Source organism: Leuresthes tenuis, unplaced genomic scaffold, assembly GCF_036924035.1.
Source record: "Leuresthes tenuis unplaced genomic scaffold, fLeuTen1.0.hap1 SCAF_14, whole genome shotgun sequence".
NCBI lineage: Eukaryota > Metazoa > Chordata > Actinopteri > Atheriniformes > Atherinopsidae > Leuresthes > Leuresthes tenuis.
Window position 1 is genome coordinate 14810295 of NW_027325368.1, and position 24788 is coordinate 14835082.

General features: G+C 43.0%; 1 protein-coding gene and 2 non-coding genes across 4 annotated transcripts; all 3 read right to left on the reverse strand.

The window, feature by feature from the left end:
- Nucleotides 1-696: 696 nt before the first annotated feature.
- Nucleotides 697-23901, reverse strand: eif4g1a (eukaryotic translation initiation factor 4 gamma, 1a). 2 transcript variants are annotated; one of them, XM_072363981.1, is made up of 31 exons: nt 23458-23901; nt 21515-21641; nt 21343-21429; nt 18290-18469; nt 16902-16998; nt 14287-14438; nt 13943-14035; nt 13145-13220; nt 12262-13049; nt 12126-12225; nt 11936-12027; nt 11572-11773; nt 9966-10099; nt 9700-9819; nt 8577-8966; nt 8233-8379; nt 7883-8119; nt 7579-7683; nt 7077-7412; nt 6784-6901; nt 6603-6696; nt 6071-6387; nt 5825-5946; nt 5552-5724; nt 5335-5460; nt 4678-4759; nt 4462-4560; nt 3714-3857; nt 2856-2937; nt 2560-2700; nt 697-2210 (listed from the first exon to the last, which is right to left on the reverse strand). In XM_072363981.1, exons 2-31 carry the CDS (start codon nt 21587-21589, stop codon nt 2029-2031), a joined length of 5091 nt encoding a protein of 1696 aa, XP_072220082.1. In that variant the 5' UTR covers nt 21590-21641; nt 23458-23901; the 3' UTR covers nt 697-2028. The 2 variants fall into 2 exon arrangements, with proteins under 2 accessions (XP_072220082.1, XP_072220081.1); XM_072363980.1 differs by having other exon boundaries at nt 12126-13049.
- LOC140269557 (small nucleolar RNA SNORD66) lies at nt 7768-7844 on the reverse strand. The gene has a single exon (XR_011907654.1). It is a non-coding gene; the product is annotated as a small nucleolar RNA SNORD66 (small nucleolar RNA).
- Nucleotides 8486-8548, reverse strand: LOC140269558 (small nucleolar RNA SNORD66). Its single transcript, XR_011907655.1, has one exon. It is a non-coding gene; the product is annotated as a small nucleolar RNA SNORD66 (small nucleolar RNA).
- Nucleotides 23902-24788: the final 887 nt, after the last annotated feature.

The window sequence follows — 24788 nt, forward strand, 5'->3', positions numbered from 1 at the left end:
ACAAACCGCGCAACCTCGCTGCACCTGAAAGCATCTGTGGCGTTCCATAAATCGGCCAAAACGCGCCTCATTGTGTGCGCATAAAAAAAAAGAAAATAAAATGAAACATTTTTCCAGTGCTTATTCATGCACGACTCAGTTATCCTATACGCTGTTCCGAGGACATTACTTGTACGATCACAACTATGTCATTCTGCTCAGCATCTATGTGGATGCCTCACAGCAGTTGGCAAAAAACAACCTTATGTCTCCTTAATGCTTAATTCCAGCACGCGTTCATCATACTCATATCTGGCAGCTTGCTTGTTAGCAACACATAAACCTGCAGAGGCACAGACAGATGATCATGTGGTTCTTGATTTATAAGATTACTGTAAATGCAATATATTTTGGCTTTTGAATCCAATCTAAGGTCTCATGATTCTAGGAACCAAGCACACACTGAACACGAAGTTCATATTCTAACAATATAAAAGAATGAAGTCAGTGTGACTTGTGCAGACTGAAGGCAGGCATGTACAAAACGCAAGACGGCAGGCGGAAATCAGGGACCCACAACTGCCTTTTCACTTTTTATCGCAGTGAATGAACCTTCACATGAACCTCCCACGTTTGCCCATTACGGCCCAGAACCCGGTGAGCATCAGAGACCACAGACGCATTTCACCACGTTTCAGACACAAAAGTCGGCTCAGCAACTTAATAAGTCCTTTATTTGCAATGTTCCATTACCTTATATTTCCAGTTTCCGATGCAAAAGATGTCAATAATTTCTTAAATAAAGAGAGCAAAAGAAGAAAAAAAAAAAGGAAGAAAAAAAATATTTACAAAATTCAAATAAAACTAATAATCAATGTATCATCTAAAGCGCCTCTCTGCATCCGGACAACTGCGGTTTCTGTTGGAAAAGGAAACACTGCAATTACATCAGAAATGTATTGTTTCTGAAAAATAAAACTGAAGAAAAAAAAAAAAAAAAAAATTTATTATTATTGTTATTATATATTTACAGAATGGTCCTGAAATGAGTTTCCACTTAAAGTAGAAAAGGCTTTCGGATCACTTCTGCGTTGTATTTTTTTTTTGTTTTTTTTATTTTCCTTTTTCTCCCCCCCTCCACTGTATATATATTTCATCAAGTCAATTTTTTTTTTTCCTGTAGATTTCAAGTTTCAACTGTGATTGGGTCAATAAGTGTCCTCTACAACAGCTCAGGTTTAAGTACAGAAGAGGTAAAGATGAAGAGTTAGTCAGTGTGGTTCACTACTGGGGATGGGAGAGGATGGCTTAGAGGAAGCATTAAGACCGTCCTCCAGCAGTCAAAGTCAACATCTGTCCTCTTGAAGGTCATGATAGGAAAACAGGAAGAAAAAAATAGACAACCTTTGCTTTTTAAAAACTCCATTGTCAAATTAAGATTAGTTCATGTACATTTCGTCTACGAACATTTCGCCCGCTGCATCAGTATTAGAAACACACTTCAGTCATGCTGCACACTCCAGGAAAGGACAAAGACAGAAGAGCCGTGTTTGGACTGAACACACATTATCGCACGATGACACCCACGAATGGGGGCACCCACTACACCACACGTCCTGCGGTTTTCTTCCTGCAGGTCAGATAGGATGTTAGGTATTAGAATTGTCTAGAATAATGAAAAAAGCAGCCTGTGTTACTGTGACCAAAAACAAAAAAAAAAAAAGAAGAAAAGTTTCGTAGTGACGAGGGATACTTCACACCTCATTGACAAGCAGTCCTACTCAATTCGTTTTCAAGTTTATTCGATGAGGACACTTGCAGTGTAAAGCAGGAGGGGGAATGAGGAAGCGGGAGAAGGAGAGAAGAGAGAAATGATTGTTTTCTGAGTCCATCCCTCAAAGAAAAGAAAAAAAAATAAAGATTTATCCTCATTGAGGATTGATTTGAGTCTGCCCCTCTGGCAATATTGTCCGTAACTCTCCACGGCTGTCTGCAGAGCCCCTCCTCGACAAAGGGGGGGGTGGGGGTGGCTGCTTTCTCATCATTCCCTCAGTCCTTATCGGACTCCTCCTCGGCCTCGCGGAGCCAGGTGAAGAAGGCTGTGACTGATTTCAAGGCCACACCTTTGCCTGTTTGCTCTGCAGGGTCTTTGCTCGATTCCCATTTGTAGAAGGCCTCCTCTTTAATTACGTCCTCGTCGTACAGGGCATCGAAAAACATCCGCAGCAGGTCTGCAAAGAGAGTGCAGAGGTCACCTATTGATTTTTTTTACATTGACACGATTAAAAAAAAAAAAAAAAAAACCCTCCTGGCCCTGCTTCAGCAAATTGAACCTCAGCCGCAGTTTACTGCAGGAGGGAGAACAATCAAGATTACAAGAAAGCGCTCACTCATTCCGCCTAGTTTGTGCTTTGTGTTGGAAGTGCTGGTGAAGGACACATCTAGGACAAAATAAAGGATTTTTCCCAAAGCAGTGTTTGTAGAGTGAGCTCCAGCAGAACAATGACTCGAGCTCTTGCCGCTAATCTTCTATCCAAGTTTGACTTTTTTTTTTTTCTTTCTTAAAAACAGGACACTCACTTGCAGGCTGCTCCATGTGCACCATGAGAGCCTGAAGGGCGTAAAGGGCCTGCAGCTCTTTCTGCTCGTCACACAGGTATCGCTGCAGCAGACTGGCCCTCTGGTTGATCTGCTGCACATCCACTTTGTACGGGTTGTCGCCTGAAACAAGAAGTTAAACACACAAGCTTAGAAAAATGGGGAAACAAACAAAAAAAAACCCTGACAAATCGGGACAAAACCCTCATCTCTGCAAGCGGCGGCTAACAACACACAAACGTAGGATAAATGCACCATGCTGCATTAGTCATACTTACATATGATGGCTGACTGGCACACCGATGTCATCAGTGCTCGTACAAACTGGTTGGAAGCCGCCTGCTGCTCGTCCAAATTAGCCTGAAAAAAAAAACAAAAACAAAAAAAAAACAGGTCAAACATTGTTGGGGAGGGAATGTGAAATAATCCTACACTCATAATACTGAATGGGAAAAAAACCCCAAAACAACAGACTGGATGGAGCAGGGACACTGACAATTAACGGCCATTAATAATTGTATCAATTACCAACTGAATAATCAATAAGGCAGAAGAGAATTGCTCTCTGTGAGTAAGTTAGAGGTTAGCTTTCCTGTAAATGCCACATAAATGGTTGTATAAAATAAGGGAGAAAAAAAGCTCTGCCAGCAGTTTCAGCCTTGCTGATGAAGCCTGCTGTAGATAGGTGTGAAAGGTCTCTCGTGGTTGTGCGGCGCAGCCAGCAAGAAGAGGTCCATGCAAAATTTAAGTGTCAGTACAAAAGTGGGCTTTTCAAGCGCTAACAAAGACGGGGAGGGGGGGTGTCCAGCACCCGAGCAGCGTGAGATTTCATACTTGCAATTTGTTTGAAAGAAATTTGAAGTCAGTATTTTTAAAGCCAAATCAACCACTGAAGTAACCTGTTTTTTTTTAACTTTATCTGTCCTTCAAATTCTTAATATACCCAAGTAGGTATTACTGCAAAAGATTATGTCTGTGAATTAAAAAAAATAGATAAAAATAAAAAAGGAATAAAACATCTGCTGCCTATCCCCAAATGATTAATCGGCTGACTGGAAAACTGCTTGACAGGACATTTCTTACAAAAAGGAAGTGCTTGAGTCTGAATACAAGCAGCGACAGAAAGCGTCTCGCACCTCAATCCAGTCTCTGATCCGCTGGTTGTTGGCCTTGTCCTGGTGGAGTCTGTCCAGTTGTTTGCTGAGCTCCTCCCCACTGAGGACTGTCTTGTCCCCGGCTTCTTTAGACTCCATCTCCTCTCCAGTTGTGAACTCCACTTTCTGAATTACATGCAGCACACAAACAAGCCTGAAGACAATCCCCAACAACCTTCCTGCCAGTTATTTTCATACAAACCTGCAGAACCCGTTTTTGGTTACTTGGAGACGAGAGAAACAAACTAAACGCAACATTCGTTCTTCATGTTGATACAAGGATCGTCTAAGCACACTACAGCTCTGATAAAAAGTTATATCCATACAATTACATTACATACAATTAAATCGCTTCTTTGTCACAATAAAATGTTTTAAACAACCATTCAGTGTCAGCTCGCCTAAATCCCTCACTGCATACAAGACTAAAGATCTAATGTTCTTTTAAAATGCTACAAGTGCAGATGTGTCAACAACAACATGCATCAGAGTAGAAAAAACCTTCAGTTACTTGTTTTTTTAAAATAAAAATCATAATATCAGTAGCCTCTCTGTGTGGAGTCTGCATGTTCTCCCGTGTGTATGTGGGTTCTCTCCGGGTGCTCCGGCTTCCTCCCACTGCCCAAAAACATGCGGCCTGCCCAGTTTGTGCCCCGCCTCTCGCCCAGTGACTTTTTTTTTATTGACACGAGTGTTTTTGAGGTCTAAAATCTGAAAGTCTCCCACGTACCTGATCAGTGACAAACTTGTTGACGTCCTCATCCTTGGGCAAGAAGTCATTCCAATTCAACCCAGCTTCTTTCCACAAAGACCCGACCTTCTTAGCAGTCTGACAGGGGTAAACCAAAAAGAATAAAGAAATAAATACCTCAATTTAGTTTTATAACGTTTTAAATGTGCAAAAGAGTAAAGTGAATAACTTCAGTTTTCACTTTCATGTGCCTACCATTCCTTTGCAGAGCAACTTGAGGATCTGTGCCAGCAGCACACCCGCCATCCCCAGAGGCACAAGAGGCTTCGAGATCTCCCTGAAGAGATAATTGCACCGAGTTAAGCTTTCTCTAGTTTCCATTCAGTTGGTAAAACCGCAGTTGCACTCGAGGCAAAACAACAGGATGAACTTTTCGAACAGAATTGGCAATGACGTTCAATTACCTTTCAGCGACTGCATCTCGATAGTGTGCTTCTTTAACGTTTGTATGAAGATATGGCAAATAGCCACAGGCGTATTGTATAACGTTACTGATTGAAGTTGACCCACATTAATTGAGGACATGAATATAACAGTATCAGGTTATGACTGCTTTTAACAGCTAGCTTTTGGGCCCCAATAATTGTCCTAAACTTGAAATTTCTTTCAAAAAGAGCAGACTGGAACAGTGTGTTGGTCAATCCTGCTCAGGCAGGTAAAAGAGATACAAAGGCCAGCATCATAAAGGTATTCGAGTAGAATAATAACAACATCTTGCTCAATTCTACGCAACCACAGAGTACATGGACAGACAGTTATTGTAAAAGGCGACAGTGATGGTTCGGTTATGAGCTCAATCCAAGAGACTTTCCCTCTTTAGGCTGATCTAGTCAGTTTTACTCAATAACTCACCTGAAGAGCGATCCCATAGGGATGCCTCCCTCGTGGAGAATGGGGGTAATGAGTTCAGCAAGGTAGAGCCAGATGTGAGGTATATCTATGGCCATGTCCTCCGCTGCCTCGAGGATTTCTTGTAGCCTGCAACAGGACACACAGAAGGAGTCTCTTATGAAGCTTTTGCACAAAAAAATGTGTTCAGACACGTTGTTTCTACTTGTTAAATGCTCACCCTTTGTAGTACTGTTCTGTGGGCAATGTCCCTGCCTTTACAAGCTGGTGCAGCAACAGGCCCATGTGCTCCCGGGCAATGGTGCTGCGTTCGAGAGTCGACTCCACGCCGTTCCGCACGAAAACATAGAGCAGCGAGGCACTATTGAGCTCTGCCACACACTGCAACGCTTCCTGCAGAGCCAGAAGAACAAACAAGCGGCGTCAGTGGTGTAAGACCTGGCCGTGAAAACACATTTGAATGGAACTGACATGCATCACACCAGCTTTGTACCTTCACATCATTAATGTGGAGGTATTCTTCAATAATGGCGTGTGACTTCTTCTCAACCTCCTCTTCAGACAAGGCAGGTTTAGGAAGCGAAGGAGGAGGAGTGGGAGCGCTCTCACGCTTAACTGCAGAGCAAAGAGATGAACATGCAAATTACAACTTAATAACCAACATAACTATTCATCCAATTAACATCTTTCCTTAATTTCATCCATTTTTAACCTTTACTTTGTTCTTAAGCTTTCATACCTGTGAGGTCTCTGCTTGGACGCCTGTCCCTGCTTCCTCTGTCTCTGCTTCCTGTGTCCCGGCTACCTCGGTCCCGGCTTCCTCTGTCCCGGCTTCCTCGGTCTCTATTGTCGGTCATGCTGGCGACACGACGCATAGGTTCGGTTGAGGCCCGGCTGTCTCCGCTCCTCCCGCCGCGCTCCTGTGACTCTCTGCTGTAGCTTCTCTTGGTGATTTGGCTTCCATCCTGACCTTCGCTGCGAGCAAATCTGTCGAACCGATCCCTGTCGCGTTCACTCCTGTCTCTGTCGCCACCACGTTCACGACTGGAGCTCGATCTAAAAGTTTTTCAGGGAGAATTGTGCTATTAAAAACTAATACACACCATGTACATTTCCAAGAATTGAGGCTTACATTTAACTGAATTCATTCTGAGCTTAAACAATAAATAAGCATGCTTAAATAAATCCCAAGGGCGGTAACTGCCTCACTGTGAGGCAGCAAATAAAGTGGCAGTAAATTTCAGGGAAGTTTTTCCATTTCTTCCGAGTACCTCTGAGGAACTCTGCGATCAGACGACAACATGGAGCCAGACTGCTGCAGGGCTGAGAAGCGGTTGAGAGTGCTGGTAGCTGGACGTCCAGAGTCTTAAAAGAGGAGACAAGGTGCATTTAGAACCTCCCTAAACAAACACAACACAAACACACAATGCCATTTAAACAGAAGTACTTTACCCTGCTCTCCACTTGTTGTTTTAGCTCCACTTCCTCCACTGCTGCCTTTTCCCCAGCTACCCCACATGCCTTTTCCCCCGGGAGCTAGCAGCTGATTGTTGAAGTCCGGAGCACCCGTCTAAAGAGAGACAGAACAGTTACATTAATAAACAAATGACTTCATACTAAAGACCTTTGAACTGTGAATATTGTGTAAGTTAATTAAACAGAATGTTGTCAAACTCTGGAACTGAATTCGGGGCTTGAACTGCTAAATTCAGCTGTACATTTCCCAGAACCACGTTTTGCAGTACCTTTGTGATCTTGCTAATGCGAGTAGTGTCGATGGGCCGATTCTTTGAGATGGGCACTGTGTTCCAGCCCTCGTCCTGAGGCACGCTAACCCGGCCCCCTCCCGGTGTGTGAGGACCTCGGCCCCCCATGTTTCCTCCCATCCTGCCGCCTCCTCCTCCTCCTCCTCCTCCTCCTCCTCCACCTCCACCACCACCACCACCGCCGCCGCCGTCTTTCTTTGAGAGGAGCTGCTGCTGGACTTTAATGTGTTCTCTGTGCTCCTCCAACTCCGCCTCCTTGTGAATCTGGTCAATGGTTTTAGGACCCTGGTCTCCTCTGCGAGGCACCCAGTTACACTGAATATCAGAGACAGGAGACGAATAAGACAACCCATCACCATCCGTTTCATATCGGCAACATTCCAACTATATAAAAATGTCTTATCTCGTATACTCACCACTACCATAAAACAAATGTTATCATCTCTTTATCGCCACACATTGCTGTGGTTGAATCATTTACCTTTCTGAGGTCCAAGACATCCTGCAGCATGAAGCGGATTCTGGATGACGTCTTTCTCTCTTTGATGATCTTGTCCATCTGGTTGAAATACTGATCCATACGAGGCTGATAAAGAAGAGCGCCGTTTAAGTGCTATGGTTACGAAATGAATGCCTATGCAGGCAAGAGAAATACGATGCATGCAGCCGTCTCCTCAGTACCTCAAACCCATCACTAATAATCAGTGGCCCAGACACGTGGCACTAAGACAAAAGTCATCACTGGAGACTAATTTATGCGCAGACGGTAAACATCCCTGGCTTACCTTGGCCTTCTCGAAGTCCAGGTCTTTGCCAATGGTGGAGAGAAGTCTGCAGAGACACTCGAGAGACTCTTCATCGTGGTTCTTCAGTAGTTTCACTACACAGTCGTGCATGATGGCTTCTGTCAGCATCTTCAGCTTGAAGAGTTCGCCGATGAACTTGATGTTACCCAGTGAGCGCCGTCGGGCCTGGTCTCTGGAGTCCTCCAGCTCCACCCTCAATCGCTCTCGCTCCTCTTCCTGATGGCAGATACAGGAGGGTGTTTTTTAGAAAGAACGAACCGTGTCAGTAAAAAAAAGCACTTTTGTTTTTTACGGATTGGATAAACAACAAAAGTTCATATATTTCTTACATCTTTGGAAGCCTCCATCTCCTTCTGCTTTTTCTCAAAGATCTCATCATCATCCTGGTCTTTCTCAAACTCTTTCTGGCAGCGATTGAGCAGCAACTTACGGAAGTTCACAAAATTTCCTGGCTTGTCTGGGCTGGGGACTTTCAGCTGGAGGACAAACACTTTAAATCACCTTTGAGCATTTTATAATACAACAATATACATATGGTGCAAAAACCCAATATAAAATGTACACGTCCAAATCCAAGTGTGCGCCTTCAGCTCCTCAACACCATCATAAGTATTCAGTGGCACAAAACAGAAGTCGTCATTAGAGCAGACTACTTAAGAACAACACAACTTACCCCCATAAGGCAGCGGCACATGTTGGCGTAAGCCACTGAGAAGTTGGGCTCTGAGATGGCCTTCTCGAAGATGAGGTCAATGGCTCCCTTCAGCCTCTCCTCTGTATCGATTGTCAGCTCAGACACCTGTTTCATCAGCTCCTGAAACTTCTGCGGGGTCAGCTTGTTCAAGATGCTGCGCAGACGCTTGAACAACTCTTTAGTCTTGCCCTCGTCAGAGTCGTCTCCTTCAGGCTCTTCTGCGGGACGTCCGCGAGTAGACTTCTTCACGGTGGGCTTCCAGGCTTTCTCGGCCTTGTTGAGCTGCACATCGTCGTTCAGGGACATGCTGTTGATAATTTTCCTGGGCTCTTTGCGCTGGCCTTGCTGGGAGCGCCGTGGCCCAGAGGGCTAAAAAAGTATGAGACAAGATGCATAATTAAAAAAAAATAATTGTGAAAAAGGAAAACTTGTATTAATACCGATGTTTATGACAACAGGCAAAGCATTTCTATAAATAAGGACTTTTTCTTAGAGACAAATTAACCCTGTGGTTATACTGGTGGTGGTACTGGAGGCCCTTTAACAAGCTATCCGGTCCCTGTATAACCAAAACAAGAGCTGCGTCCGCATTCTTGGCTCGAAATCGAATTTGTTTACAGTGCGTTTGACTCTGCTGCACTGGTCTGGTCTGTTGTGGGAAAGAGGGAGCTGAACCGGAAGAATGAAATCGTGGATAAAAGCGGCTGAAATGGGTTTCCTTTGGAGTTAGGGTCAACCTTAGAGATAGGGTGACGAGCTCAGACATTCGGGGGGGGGGGAGTCAGAGTAGAGCCACTGCTCATCTGCATGGAAAGGAGTCAGCTGAGGTAGTTCGGGCATCTGGTTAGGATGACTCCTGGTCGCCTCCCTTTGGAGGTTTTCGGGGCACATCCTACTGGGAGGACGGCCCGGGGCAGACCCAGGACTCGCCGGAGGGACGATATGCCCCTTCTGGCCTGTTTTTCGCCTCGGGATCCCCCAGAAGGAGCTGGAAAGTGTTACTGGGGAGAGGGATGCCTGGGTTTCTAGCCTGGACCTGTTGCCTCCGCAACCCGACCTCAGATAAGCGTATGAAAATGGATAGATGGACAAATTAACTAACCGGGCCTCGTGGTCCTCCCACTGATCTGCTCCCAAGATTCCCCAAATATGAGGGAGTAAAATCAGGCCCAACATTCATCATACGCGTTGTGTCAGCAGGCCGGAGTGGAGTCTTGTTTACCTGCAAGAAGGAAAATTGCAGATGTTCACACAAAATAAAAATAAAATAAAAAACAAACATATGTTCTGCCAAAACATGAAAAATATAACAGTTATGCTAATTAGGCACTTTATTTTTTCATTTCAAGAAAACTAAACATCACCTACTTTGTCCAAGACAACGTCGCTGATGACAGGCAGGCCCTCAGGTTTGTGCATACTGGCGCTTCTAAACTGGAAGCCGAGCAGAAATTCCCTGTCGTACTGTTTCTTCTCCTCTGCGTTTATCGGCTTCCATTGTTCTGAGGAACGTCAACATGAGATGTGTCAGCACAACAGATTAAATGTATCCTTAGACTACGAGTTGGGTATCAAACTTTATACTCTTATGCCGAGTGTCCATATAGAATTGTTTTTCCCAGTATTCTGCCACCTAAAGAAGAAATACTATACACCTCGAGAAGGCTTTCAGAGTACCCTACTGCTCTTGTACCACAGCTCTGAAGAGTTTCAGAACGATGCCGGTGTTGTCAGTGTTACTCTTTTACGGGCTGCCACAGAGCAAAAAAAAAAAAAAAAACATGTATAATTTCTGATAATTTGTCACAGAAAAATGAAAACACAAGACAGAAAAGCCCATTAGGGAGAGCAGACACTGAATGATGGGTGTCTGTAATCACGGAACACGCTGCAGGCTACTTGTCAGAAACGGGGGGGGGGACCACGTTCTTTGATACAAACAATTGCACTGTGACTTGTCAAAAACCCTATTGCACACAAACCTGAGTGTACAGACATTTTGAAATTAAATAACAGAATCATTTCATGGTATAGAGAACAATGAAATTGCAAATTGACGATCTTTATGTACAATTCCATTTCTCTCCGAATCTGTATCATGAAATAATTTTCCTGAACAAATAGCATGCACAACATGGAGTTAGCATGAAATCTGAACAGCTTTAATGAGAACCATGACCTAATGTTGAATGCAAGTTCAGTGAAAATGTATCGAGATGGCTACATCCGGGCCAACAGAGGTATGCGTCATTCCACTCATTCATACCACTGCTGCTAGCCAACACAGGGACATTGAGAGCTTAACCCAGCTCTCTAAAGTCAAATATTCAGGCTTACGCTCCTTCTCAAGCACTGCGTTTCCCTCAGGAAAGTGTGGTTCGGCCAACAAATGGTACACAACAGTCTCAATGCAGACTTATTTGTGGTTCCAGGATTGTGGAATAAAACTGATACCACAGCAGGCACGTCCCGCTCAAACCTAAAGACCCTTCCAAGAACCCCTCCTCCCGCTACACCTCAGCAAGCCCAGCTTGCTTCCATCTTTGATTCATCCCTGTCCTTGCAAAAGACAGTTCTTCTGGCCTCAATCAGAAATGCCTGTGACAAATCACGAAAAGAGCCGCGGTGCATGTGCAGTATTTGCCATACAAGCGAGAAATGACAAATCAATTGGGGTATTTCAATTAAGTTCTTCGAGTCACACTTTCCACACAAGATCATGTCATTTTGCCATAACAATTCATATTAGCATGCCAAGCCCACAATAGTGGTGTAAAAATGAGCAGTAATGATCGCTTTTCTCCCCGTTTAATATAAACGAACGGCAAGTCTTTTATTTTCAAAGGTTAAACTGCCCTATATGTCCGGTTGTTGTTTTTCTCTTTAATGTAGACACAATATTTGCATTCCACGATATTATTCAATCGAAACACAAAACCTATGCAACCGACTCTTTCTCAAGGTCATAACTTACCTTGTATTGTATTGTACTGGTATTTCTGCTCAGTTGGCTCAGGTGTTCCGTTAGGATTTTCTGGTTCTGCATTCTGCTTGTCCTCTTTCTCCTCCCAGGTCTCATCTGCTGCCTCAGCAGGAGGTTCAGCAGGAGGTTCAACTGGAGCTGGAGGGCTGGCCTGAGTGGGCAAGGGCTCAGGAACAGACTTGGCAACCTGCTCCTGCAAACAGGAAGAGAAACATGTTAATGTTGCAAGTTACCTTGTGGAAAATGCCGGTTTCTAAACTAAATTTCAGAACAAATATCGGTGACAATGATGGAACTTCTACTTAAACACTGCCCCTGAATAACTGAGTAGTTCTGCATCTGAAGAGAAACGCACCTCTGTGAAGGCATCCAGGAGGTCCCCAATGGCTTCCTTCTTCTTGATCTCTTTCATGTTGTTCTTCTTCTTCTTTGGCACAGACATAGCAGCTTCACAGAAAGCACAAATTGTTTACATTAAAATCTCATAAAACCAACATTCTCTATATGACAATCTGAAATGCACGTGAGAAATAATCACACTGTACCTTGCATAGTAGATTCCTCTGGGCAGCTGACAGAGGGAGGAGGGACTTCTTCTGTTTTCTTTTTCTGCTCTTCCTCTTTCTTCTCCTCTTTCTTCTCCTCCTCTTCTTCCTGCTCTTCCTCTACCTCTTCCTCCACCTCCTCTTGGGCTGGTGTTGCTTTTTTCGCCACAGGTGTGGATTCCTGAGATTGAGAAGTGTCAGGCTTGTCATGGGATGTAGTGTCTGAAACCGTCGTACTCTCAGACAGTTCTTCAGTCTCCTGAGGAAGACCATTGGAGAGAGGAGGCTCTGCTGCTAGAACCGGTGTGGGTTCCGGTTCAGGGACAGCACTCGCGTCGATGTGGGACCAGATAGCCTGGGCCTCTAAAGCAGCAGGTTCCTGCACGGAGGTGGGGGACTGAGAGACTTCACTTGCTTCTTTTGCAGCGGTTTCTTCTTTTGCCTCGGGAACAGGAGTAACTGTTTCTGCAATTTCAACTGCAGGCTCCAGCTTAGCACTGGCCACTTGCTCCTCCTTTTCCAGTTTCTTAACATCCTCGTTTTTCACTTCATCCTTTACTGGTGCCATCTCAGATGGAGCCGCCTGAGGCTCCTCTGTAGGTGCCTCTTGTGCCGCTACTGGTGCCGAAGGTCCGACGGGGGCGTCTACTGTGTCACCAGCATCAGCACCGACTGTGTTTACTGCCTCAGGAGGAGTAGCGGTACCTGTTGCTGCTGCAGGGAGGGAAGGTGGAGACTGCTGGTCCTTTATTAGCAGAGATGGCATCTCAGTAGCAGCAGCAGGAGCTACAGCTGGAGCAGCCAACTCAACAGGCGGAGCTATGTGGCTGTCCACTTCCTGTTTGGCCTCAACCACAGGATCTGGCGTTGCTAAAGCAGGAGGTGGAGGGGTTTCAGCATCAGCAGGGAGCTCCATGCTTTCATCTGGATCGTGCGAAACATGAAGCAAATCGCACAATAAGGAAAACTTGCAGCGATCGTACACATTTACTACGTCACAATTGCAAATATCTTCTCACCTCCTCCTGTCGATGCAGCAACAGGCTGAGCAACTTCACCATTGGTCTGGGCAGGACTTGTATCCGCTGTAGAGGCCTACAGACACAGAGCAGTAGTTGGAACGGTTTTCAAAGCAACTATCAAAATTCTATGTTAATTAGAAATATCTACAAACATCACGGATTACAAAATATCTGCAATGCAAACTTTATGATTATTCTTTTACATTTTTGTTAGGATTTTAATCAGAGGAGTAGTGGTTCCATTTGTTTATGTAGAAAGGTGACACATAACTGTGTAATTTAAAAGATCTTATTTTGCCTGGTGTTGCCAAGTAGTACCATGATATCTGACAGAATTTGGTAACAGCTCATAAAATCAGAGAATATTGTTTATTTTGCTTTACATCGTTCATTTTAGAAAACCCATTTGCTCGATTTGAGATGTTCCGATTAGGAGCTGTGAGCACAAAAACATGTCAACCACTCTAAATAAGCAGGGGGGGGGGGGGGGGGTTGTATGTAAAGAGGTACAAATGGATTTTTCAGCAATGAATGCTTTGTTCAGACTCAATTGTGTCCCTTCACTTGCTTTAAAAATTTTTTTTTAAACATTGCCATTTTCCTAACTTCCAGTTTTTCCTCCAACTTCAAAAAGCCGAATTTCTCCTTGTTGTTTTAAACACAAAACCCGTTTTCTGTCCTCGTGTTCCTTCACACATACAACATGAACAAGAAAATCTATATGATCCCAACCAATTCTGCTCCACGTTTTAAAGCGGTCAAGACAGACTGGACTGCCAAAAAGGATAGTTTTACCTGTGGGGGCGTCGGTGTGGTGGTGGATCTTCCACCCGACATGATCTCCTCTGTGATATCCCGCCCACCCTGGTTAGGGTCTCGTATTCTTATCTGTCACAAACAAACAAAAAAATAATAATTTGTTAGCTTTCCACTAAACAAATATTAAACATGATATAAACAGTGTGCAACCATCCTGCCACTACTGATCTGCAGTTCATCTGCTGCCCATCATGACAAATACTATTGTTATTTTCAGGTAAAAGGGAATGTTCCACATTGAACAGACGGTACACTTTCTCTCTATTCATGTATCTTACATCAGACAAGAGGTGCACAAGCCTTTTGTTTGGACACGCTACCTGTTTGCGTTCCCTCTTTGGTGGGCCTTGTGACTGTGCCGGTGGTTGCTGAGGAGGCGGGGCTTGTTGCTGTTGCGGGGCGGCGCTTATTATGACATTTTGAGGCTGGACAGATGGGGGGTACTGTGGTTGAGCTGGATAGTATGCTCCTGCTGTAAAAAGGTGGAATGAAGCAAAAAATTACTCAAATGACAAAAAAAAAAACCAACTAAAAAATAAATCCATTCCAGTTTGACCAGATCTTATTCCTAATGTGGTTATACGGTAATGTAAAAACATTTTAAAGTGCAACTTCTACATTGTGCACATAGAAAAAAAATCCTCCCATCATACAATTACAGAGTCATCAATCAGAACATTTAAGAAGTGTGTAAATCAAGACAAAACCAAAGGCGTGCGTGTAAATGTGTATATATTACAAACATATAGACCCTATTTGCACATGACCATGTGTCTTGTGATCCGATCAAAATTAGTCAGCTCCAAGTCTGATGGCTCAAAACACGTAGAGTCTGGGACACAACCAACAAACTGCTTTAGCAGTGTGAAGAAAAATGCATCCTTTGCCTCACTGAAAGACGACCCACTCAACTGATTAGCGTTCAAAACACGTGTTCTCAGTCCTGCACCAGGACAGGTACCCATGCCTGTTATTATACATTAATTCTGCATAAGACTGTCGGCCAAGTGGGCAGTAAAAGCACTTTAATGCAAAGGTCTGCGCACCCTAAGAGTTTAATTACAGGGTTGTGGGACTATTGCTATATCAATGGGTTGGAAGGTGACTGGAAGGTCAGTTCCAACTGTTTGACCTGCATGGCTGTAGGTTTGAAAAACTGCACCAAAGCTGCGACCTGAAGCACTTTGAGCTGTCCACTAATAATGAGATCACCCGACACACGCAGAAACGCCAGGTATTAACAGGGCCGCGGATTCATTTGGCAGTTGATGTGCTTTGACGTTTGAGTTTCATTTGGATCTAAATACTTAACTTGACTGTGTGAGGTTTGGGTTCAAATTGTGTAACAACCAAGACTGAGCCATCATCACATTTTCCTCTTGAAAGTGATAAACACACACTTCTTTGTCTCTCTACCACCCAATACCTCATCCCCCCCCCCCCCCCCCCCCCCCCTTTTTGGTGTTATTTGGTGAGAGCAAATAGTGGCGAGGCCCCTTGAAACATTTACTTCGGGAACAGTCTGTCGCTGCAGTTTATTTCATTTTTCCTTTTTAAATACTGGACCTTAAAAACATTATGCATTTATTTCTTTAACTCAGTCAACATTTGGTGTTTCTGTTCCTGTCTATTAGCTTCTTTACTTTGCCTCTTACAGTCCATGTGGGATTATAGGTTTGCACAACAGATTTTTGTGCTCGATGAATGAAGTTTTTGGTCATTAAAAAACGAGATATATGAACTTCAGTTTCACCTTGATACTTTGCAGGTTGTACATAGTTCTCCAAAACAAGTTACTCTCAATAAGTTAAGCAAATTAGTTTAAGAGGATTTTTCACATATATACAAAACGCATAGAAAAATATTCATAATGAAGATTTCTGCGTGAGCTCGTTTCGATTTGTTCTTTAAATGACAGTTACGCGCCATTGTTTTGTGTAAACGAGGTCCACGTTGCAAACCGTCTGGACGTATGTTCGTGCTTCCACAAAAAGAAAACAAGTAGGATGAGATTAGACAGGAAGTGCCACAAAAAAATTTCTGCCACTGAAGCCTGCTGACCACCACACAAGCACACACACTACTCACCGGGGTAGCGCTGGGAGGTAAGAGGAGCACCGTGGAGAGAGAGACGGCCATTCTCTCGCCCGCCCCCTCTCCCCCCACCACCCCGCCTCTCCCTCGCAGCAAGAGAGGGCTCTGAACCAACGCAGCAAGGAAGAGGAGGGGAGTGAGGGACGAGAGAGGGAGGAAAGAAAGAAAGAGGGCAGGAAGAGACAGATGCAGAATGAGTTAATGAGAGGATCCAGAGGAAGCAGGGTGTTAAAGAAGGTCCCATGAAATGAGCGATGGACTTCACTGTACTCGGCTTTTAAAAACGCTTACTGAAAAAAATGGTTAGATTTGTTTGTTAAATCATCTTGCCCTCGAGTCGAGTCGAGTTTGGATGCTAGTTTTCAAAAGATGGTTCTCACCTTAAGAGTGCATTACAGTCCATTTCCCCACCACAACTAGTTGATATTCAAATTAGACTCCTAATAAATTCAAATCCCACCTATAATAATATGTCGATGCATCAGAACGACAGCCTCAAAGTCATTTCATGGAACCTGTAAGGCAGTGTCAGGTGAGACTGCAGCTAGAGAGAACACAGGCCAAAGCAGAATCAAGCCAGACCACATGCAACTGGCAGTTCAACACATATAGCAGTGTTCTGACCCAGAAAAGCATTAAAAACAACAACCACCCAAGCAAAACCACGACACATTCAGAGATACTTTACGGACAAAAGATATGAAAATGTGGATATGAGTAAACCAGAGGTCCAAGCTTTTGAAATGTGATACCGTTTTAGTGTTAGGCATCATGTTTGTGGTTGTGCTTGGTCATCACTGCTGTCAGGTAAACAACAACAAAGAAAAAAGAAAACTCTTACCATAACCAGGGTATTCAGCGGGGCTAGTTCCTGGGTAGAAGCCTGTGCCGGTGGTCACAGGATACTGCTGGGTGGGAGGCATGTATGGGGTTCGATACTGCAGAAACAAAAACGGTGACTAATAAGTGAGTGACCCAGGCCAACTTGTGCCACATCCAGAAGAACAAAATACAAATAATAACAAATTACGAGTAATGCGATACAACTACTAAAGAAGCCGGACAGTGAATAAGTTTTTAGTTGTGTCGATGACAGATTAAATAAATCAGTTAATAAATAAAAGACTATAAAGTTGTTGCTGTTCAGGGCCTCCATGTTAAGACATTACAGTTGGTGGACTTTCTATTTCTACAAAGAAAATGTGAGTTGAGCTAATTTTTGTTGCCCCGATCGTAGCAACTTCAGGGAAAATTAGGGTGTGCACCGAGCTGGAGCCAGTTAATAACAGCAACTACCGTAGCGTGTGTTGAAATAGGACTGAATCCCAATTAAATATTTCCACACTGCACTCAAGAGCGAGTGTTAGCAGGTTCCTGAGCAGTGGAAAAAAAAGGGCTTTACAGGACTCCAGAGAATGACCGAAAATCTATGTCACTAACCCTTAAACTTGTTTGCACGGTGCATTTCTGTCTTAGCGTGTGCCTTCTCCCCCCAAAACTCACAGTCAGAGGAAAAATGTCAAGGTCAAAGCCTTTCAAAGGCAGAGATAAGGCGGGTCTTCACCTGCTGCAGAGATTCTTGGAGGCTAATGGGAGTGCTTTTAAAACAGTAACCTCTAGGCTACTTGTACATGCGTCTGATAAAACGGATGAGTGCCTATTGATCAATGCCAAGAACATGAGTCTGTCAGACCAATAAATAAATCTAATGAAAGGCGGCCTAACAGCCATATGAAAAGTACTTTGTCAGTTATAATGCAACAAGAACTGTATTCAGTTGTTTACGAGTTTCAGCCTCTTTGGAATTTACCCGAGCTATTTATTGGCAGCTTTCGTGGTAAAGAATATGAATTATATGGGCCTACATTAAATTAAAACTAATCAATAAAAAGTCTTCAAAATGTCAGGCTTATCCAGCACTTTGAACACTTTACAAGTTTTGTTTTGAAATGACGACATTTTTGCAAGTTTTACTTCAGCCGTACAAACACTCACCTCCATCTTTATTCATGTTTAAAATCATTTACAAATCTACAAATGAGCATGCAAGATGACAACAAGGCAACTCTTACAACGTGAAAAGATCTGGTTGCACCTAAAAGGCTGCACAAGGCATGAAGTCAGTCTGAAGCCCTGTTTTACATTTAGGCTACAGTAGCATGAACTCTGCACTTCTTTTGAGCACCAAAAGAGTTTTTGTGTGAGCTGTAATCATTCATGTGAGCTAACCTGTCCAGGGGGGATGAAGTAGCCCTGAGGAGAGCCAGCGAAAGGCAGCTGCTGCTGGGGGATCATCATCATCTGGGAGCTGGGTGGGTAGACATGTGTAGGTCCGACAGGTCGAGGGCCACTGCCCGCCTGCACCCTTGGAGCACTGTTGGCCATTGCAGGTCGGTTCTGATAGTAACTCTGGAGAGAAAACGGAGAAATTGAAACAGAAAATATTGCAGGAGCAGACTACTTGCTCTGTATATGCATTTGTTGTCTCAACTATTGGTTCTGTTGACCAGTTAGTTCAAATGTTGCAGCATTTGTGCTTGTGTGTGTGCGGCAAGTCACAAAACACACACCTAACCTCAGATGGCAGCAACGAAGTCACAGCAACCGCTAGCGAGTATATCAAGTTCAGCTTTTGGGCAACATGTAGTCTACATTGTACTGAAATTCAAGTTTTCCTGCCACACTGAGATTAGCCCAAATTAAGAGGAGAGGGACGAAGAGAAAAGCTGTTACCTGCAGTGCTCTGTATCCACCCTTCAGCCGCACAACGCATGAGCAGAGAGCAAGAGAGGGAGTGAGATTAAGGTGAAAATGAAGACGAGAGACAATGAGGAAGGTTTAGATTATAAAGTGTAAGAGGGAGGATTATGAGAGGTGATGTATCCTGCAGCGATGAACAGTGAGCTAAAAACCCACAGACGTACATGCAACTCTGTACTGGCCTGCATAGAAAGAGGATCTTTTCTAGTCCTGAAGGTCAGACTTTAGAATCACTGTAAGAGCCGCAGGCACATGCAGAAACGGATGCTGAAATGCTCCCGGACCAAAGATTATTCTACTTTCATATCAAAGTGTTGAGATGAAACCTGTCAACAGCTGGGGCTGACAGAGATGATGCAAGCTGACAGGAGAGAAATGTGGTAGAAAATAAACAAATCTATGATCCTCAATTCAAAACAAATGGGAGACACACCCAACCAATATGGAGCTTTTGGATTTATTCACACTTGAGGTTTAGTTAGATTAACATTAACCCTAGTTTGATTACTTTGTTGGCACGGGCCTTTTTTTTTTCTCCCCACACATAAACATTTAAAAATCTCCATTAGTAAAGACAATGCTGTATGTGGCCTTCTTGAATAAAATGAGTCCATTTATCCTTACATACACCACCGTTTTGAAACTTTGCAAATATATTTTTTAATAAAAGCCAGAGAAGGCATTCAAAAGTAGCGACTTTATTCAATGGTTTTTGATCGTTGCCTTGAGGAAAGGATTTCAAGTATGAACAGTTGCGCAAACTAAGCCGGCAAAGAAGAGCAAAGCTAATTTATGTTTTGGTCTGGACTAGAACTGAGAACTGCTATAACTTCAAACTACACTCAAACCGATCAGAATAAAAGCGTATACGCATGCCGAGTATACCGATTAAAGCCATTTTAGAATAAAGATTTGAAAAAAAAAACAAAAAAACAAAACCCGAATTAAAATGACGAGGCAAAGCAATAAATTTTGTCTAACGCTGACAAAGTAAGTTACCATTGTGGAAATGCACTTTCAAAAAGAGCAGTGACAAAATTGAGTAAATGCCACTGCTCTCTCCATTTTTTCTTCTTTATGTGTAAAGTATCACTATGAGTCACTAAGCAATGAGTCATGGGACCAATTCTAACCTGGACCGCCTGGCGTCATTGTGCAGTGATAAAACAAGCGGTACAGTTACACGCATAAATGAGTCAAGCTACAGTTAAGAGTTGGCCTGACCATTTAATTGGACCACCATCCTTTATCACCACAGTGGCCCGTGTGACAAAGTGTCCAGTCGCTATCTGCAAGTTACCTGAACAGCAACTTTGTCACATGACGACGTGGTTAGAAAAGTAGGATTTTAACATGCAGAGCGAAATCTCGAAATGCTTTAAGCGACTGCAAGTTGAGGCGGTCGTAATCGGCTGCTTTTTAGCCACAATTTGACACTTTTAGCCATCTGAAAAAGAAACTGAGAAACATGCAAATGAGAGCAGCTTTATCTGGAATGCAGCTGTGATAATATACAATTATACTTCACTGTTCTCACAAAAATGCGTTTTTTTGGAATATGAGCCCAATATGTATCTCCTTGAGTATATGGAAGTGATTCGTCCCTGAACCCCGCGTGCGTGTGTTAGCCTGGCATGAGAACTTCAATTTTGTAGGATTTCAGTCAGACTAACACGTTTATGTGCATCTTAAAAGTCCAGTTTGAGTCTGACAAACACAGCAATGAATTTATTTTTCATTGTCCTGTAAATGTGCTCACTGAGACTAAGGCTTTATGAGACCATCTGATAATGTGTGGCATGGAATAAAGTTACATTGTTGTTGAGGCAGAGCACTTAAAGTTATTACCAGAATTCTTGGATTGACCTAAAAAAATTTTTTTTTTTTTTAAATTCTCAATTGTATTTTAGTTTGAAAATAAGAGATTACTGATTGAAACTAATATGAAAGATTAGCTGATTTTGGGCGATCGCTTAAAGATAGAAACAATTTATCGGTGGAGGGTGGGGGCGGTATGGTTACATGCAGTTTCAGGATAATTAAAGAAAAAAGGTTCAGTGTCTGTATTTCAAACTAGAGGAAAATAAGAAAAACTGCTACGGAGAAATGGATTTCAAGAATGACATGTGGGCCTCAGGAAAATGTAACTACTAACCAACACGACGGCCTTTTCTTTTTTCTTATTTCCCAACAAGTTGGTCTGGAAACATGCATTACACTAAAGAGACAGGGGAAGTGTAAGGAAGATTTTGGGGAGTTAGTACCTGTTGGTGTAAAGTACGGGGCCCTGTAGCAAACTGGGGGACAGCAGAAGAGAGGGAAGAAGTCAAGACTGACATTCAAGGAGAAAGACAGGCTATAACACACATACACACATTTCATGCCAAAAGCATTACAGCAGAAGAAGCCCTGTCAGAAATTTAAGTGAAAGAGCAGGAAAGTAGAGGCTATCGTACATACTGGATAGTAAAACAGTGAACGCAGAACCAAATCTCACGGGGAGGACATGCTGTGAACAATACCTGTCTTGGCTGTTGTGCGGAGTTCATTTGTGGAGGTTGAGGGGTGGCAAAAACAAGAGAAGGTGGCTGCCCAGGGCCGTAGGTAGGCTTGATTGGAGAAAAGGAAGAAAACTTTAATCAAACTCGAATCTCCCGAAACAACTTTAAATTCTACCTGGCAAGTGGGTCTCACCTGTGTCAGTCCAGGGGAAGGGGAGGGATTTGGGACAGTAGAGGGTCCCGTTATAGGCTGTGGTGGCTTGTTCATTTCACGTTCTTTTATGGGCCTGCATTAGGGTGGCGGTGTGTTGCCAGCCTAACTGAGGAAAGAAAGGAGAAATGTCAAAAATAACAACAATTAATATCAACCAGACATGATGCCAGTTCAGTCAGGTTAAATTACTGTCGAGCACCCTCCCAAAAACAATAAAATCCAAAGACACTGGTACAATAGATCTGATTAAATAACATGTATCCCATAGAGGGTAGAAACATCAGTGTATGCGGACATCTTTAGTGTGGAAACATCTTAGGGAGCAGTAAGGGTGTGGTCAGTGGTTTTGCCTATGATAACGCCACCACCTCCCACAATCTTGTTGACTTGCATATTGCATAGCTAATACAAAAAGCCTTGAATTCAATTAGTGTCCCTCCCAGATTCCTTGCCCAAATCCCTTTATAACATGCTTGTTTGTCCTCCACTCAGAACTTTCAGTCCAATTAATAGATATAAACAGTAGCAGAGAAAAAAATTTTTCCAAAAGAAGACAAATGGGGGGGAAAAAATCCTAAAGGGTGGCACAAACACATTAGAAACACACTTCACCTTTAAAGCATCTGCTATCAAATTACTTGGACTGTCCTCGTTTTCATCAAGTTTAAGAAAATGGATACCTCAGGTCAAAGTTCATGTACTGTGTTAACAGTGCCTTCAATGTCCCCTTGTTGTGTTAGCCACATGTGCAAATAACTTAATATCATCGCCAAAATAAACTGTAAATTTATACACCAGAGTTAATGAGCGTTATGTCAATGCTCAAACTGTTAAAATATGCTGGATTCGTTCAATTTAGAAAATGTGAACACTACTAACAGACGTGTCATACAGCATCCACCTGCTGACACAAGCACCGTGGCTAGCCGCTAGCTAGTGCCATGCTTCAGGGTATTAATGCAGAATGCTACCATATGGTTTTACCCGCAGTGATGGCTAACAGGCTTATAAAGCGGGATTACAGATGACAGAAGCTCAACGAAAAGAGCATTATGTCTTAATATAGGTATGGGACAAAATATACTTTACTGGCCCGCTCGGAAGGCAGCATTCCCGGCCGAAGTAGTTGAAATAGCTAGCCAACAGCCAGCTAACATTACGTGTCCCGCTACCACATAGACATTTTATGTAGTTACGCTACGTGGCTGCGTCCATATTTAACCTTAACGTACACAGAGCCCACTTTTAGTTACTGCTAACGGACGACAAGTTCACACCCAAAACTCAAAAACAGGAATTAAACTGTCCCTGGCAATACCGTTGCCTCACTCCAGACTGATTAGGTTACCGTTAAGCTATTGTTGGTGAATGTTAGCTGTTAGCGGTTTAGCCCTGCCCTCTGCTATGAGGAGTGTTTAATTACAGGCCCAGCAGGCTCCACGATCAAATTAAACCATCAACCTGACATTCAGCGTTACCTTGATTACACATTATGCTAAAGAGGATAAAAATAAAAAATTTAAACGAGACGGTAACAACCAAGAGGCTGTTTCAGCACACAATTTACTTTTAAACCATAAACGCGTTAGCGTATAAGCTAACTACAGTTTACTTAGTGATAACGGTGGTCAAGAGAAGATTAGCCACGAGCTGTCATTTCAGCTAACGTCAGGTTAACTTCAGCTAATCAGCTCTTAAGGAGACCATAACGTTTAAGCAGCTACGGAACTAGCGTTACTCTCATTTTAAAGTAGTTTTACCTGTCTTTTTGTTCTAAAGTACGGTCATTTTTGCGTGCTATCATGTTGTATGGAATGACAGCCGGCAGGGCCTGTTCAGCCTGCATGCCTGTAACAAGAATGAAGCCCAGCTCGGGTGCAGCCAATGCTAGCATTACCGTCGTTCGTTCGTATGATTCTTACCAGTTACCAGTAGTGACAGTGTTGTAAAGTGGAAAGTCGGGGTAACAGCCTCTGATCAGTCTTCTTTTGATTAATGCGTTACCGTTTTGTTGTCCTTTACTCCAACCGAAATGTGATGCCCTTCTTGGCTATTGGCTTAGCGAGCTAGTTAGCTAACCGGCAGATGGGGTGAGTGCTACTACTGTCACTTCGGTTTAAATCCCAGGACGTCCAAAAGTGACGGTGCTTAAAATCTAATAATATAGTACTTAAGAAGTACTATTGACAACTCCGATTGCCCCGAAATAAGCCTCTGGACCGGAGGTCCATGATCAAGGCGTCGATGGTGACGGATTGCCGGTTAGGTTTGTACACAAGTGTCGTGTGATAAGGCTCAGAAAGAGGCCATAGTGCGATGTTTCTGCTAGGTGAAGCCGGTGCGCCTCTGAGTCGCATGGGTAACTTCCGGGGAAATTAAAATTTGATGCCGTTACCTTGGTCATGTGATAGAGGAGCGTGAATCATTTGATCGAACAAGCCTCAGAATTCTTTTATATTGAAATGGAAAAAAAAAACACGGAAAAACGTAATATAGGCCACGTGGTCTCTCTCAGTAATAGTGCATTTCTTTATGTGGCCAGAAACATGGAAATTTCAGCTCCACGACAACTAGGTCCTTAAAATCTTTAAAGACGTTTCTGAGTTTAGAAGAATTTCTAATCTGGTTTAGCACAAGGGGTCAGGGAAGTTTACTCAGAAAGACACACAATATATCACAAAATTATAAAAGGGATAACAAATGGACACTAGTAAAAGAAAAGTGTCCACAAAAAAAAGAACAAAATGACCAGAAACAGATACAAAATTGCCTCACTAATTTATTTTTAATAAATTACCTCAAACCAGATTGCTGCTGGTCAAATTGGGGCCTTAAACAAAATTCTGTCTCCCCTCATATATACATACTGATGGCACCACCATTCAGTGAGGTCAGGATCCGACAATATGCCTTTAATATAATCATTTGATTGATAGAAATAACCTAAATTAAAACAGTTAAGTTTGATAAATACAAAACAGGTTATCAATGATCAAACTAATTGTTTGAACTAAGAGGCTTCCTTTGGAAAAGTAACTTCAACCTGGAATAAAGGATCATTAATGAATAAACAGATGAATGAATGACACAACAAATGAATACATTTCTTGACCTTTGGTCATAGTTGATATGTTACCTATGTGTCTCAAATGGTGACAAATTTTACATTAGATTTAAGCTTTAGCAGGCATTTATTTTTGTAGTCCTTTATTTCTTGTAAAAGATCCCCCAACGACTAAGACGCAATAACCTA

What these genes read in the sequence shown, in the direction of transcription:
- eif4g1a (XM_072363980.1), bottom strand. Translation starts at nt 21,589, where the DNA reads ATGAACAAGCCACCACAGCCTATAACGGGACCCTCTACTGTCCCAAAT. An exon ending in CTTCCCCTGGACTGACACAG is followed by an intron (nt 21,430 to 21,514) that starts GTGAGACCCACT and finishes TCTCCAATCAAG; the next exon opens with CCTACCTACGGCCCTGGGCA. An exon ending in TCCAAGCAGAGACCTCACAG is followed by an intron (nt 5,947 to 6,070) that starts GTATGAAAGCTT and finishes TTTGCTCTGCAG; the next exon opens with TTAAGCGTGAGAGCGCTCCC.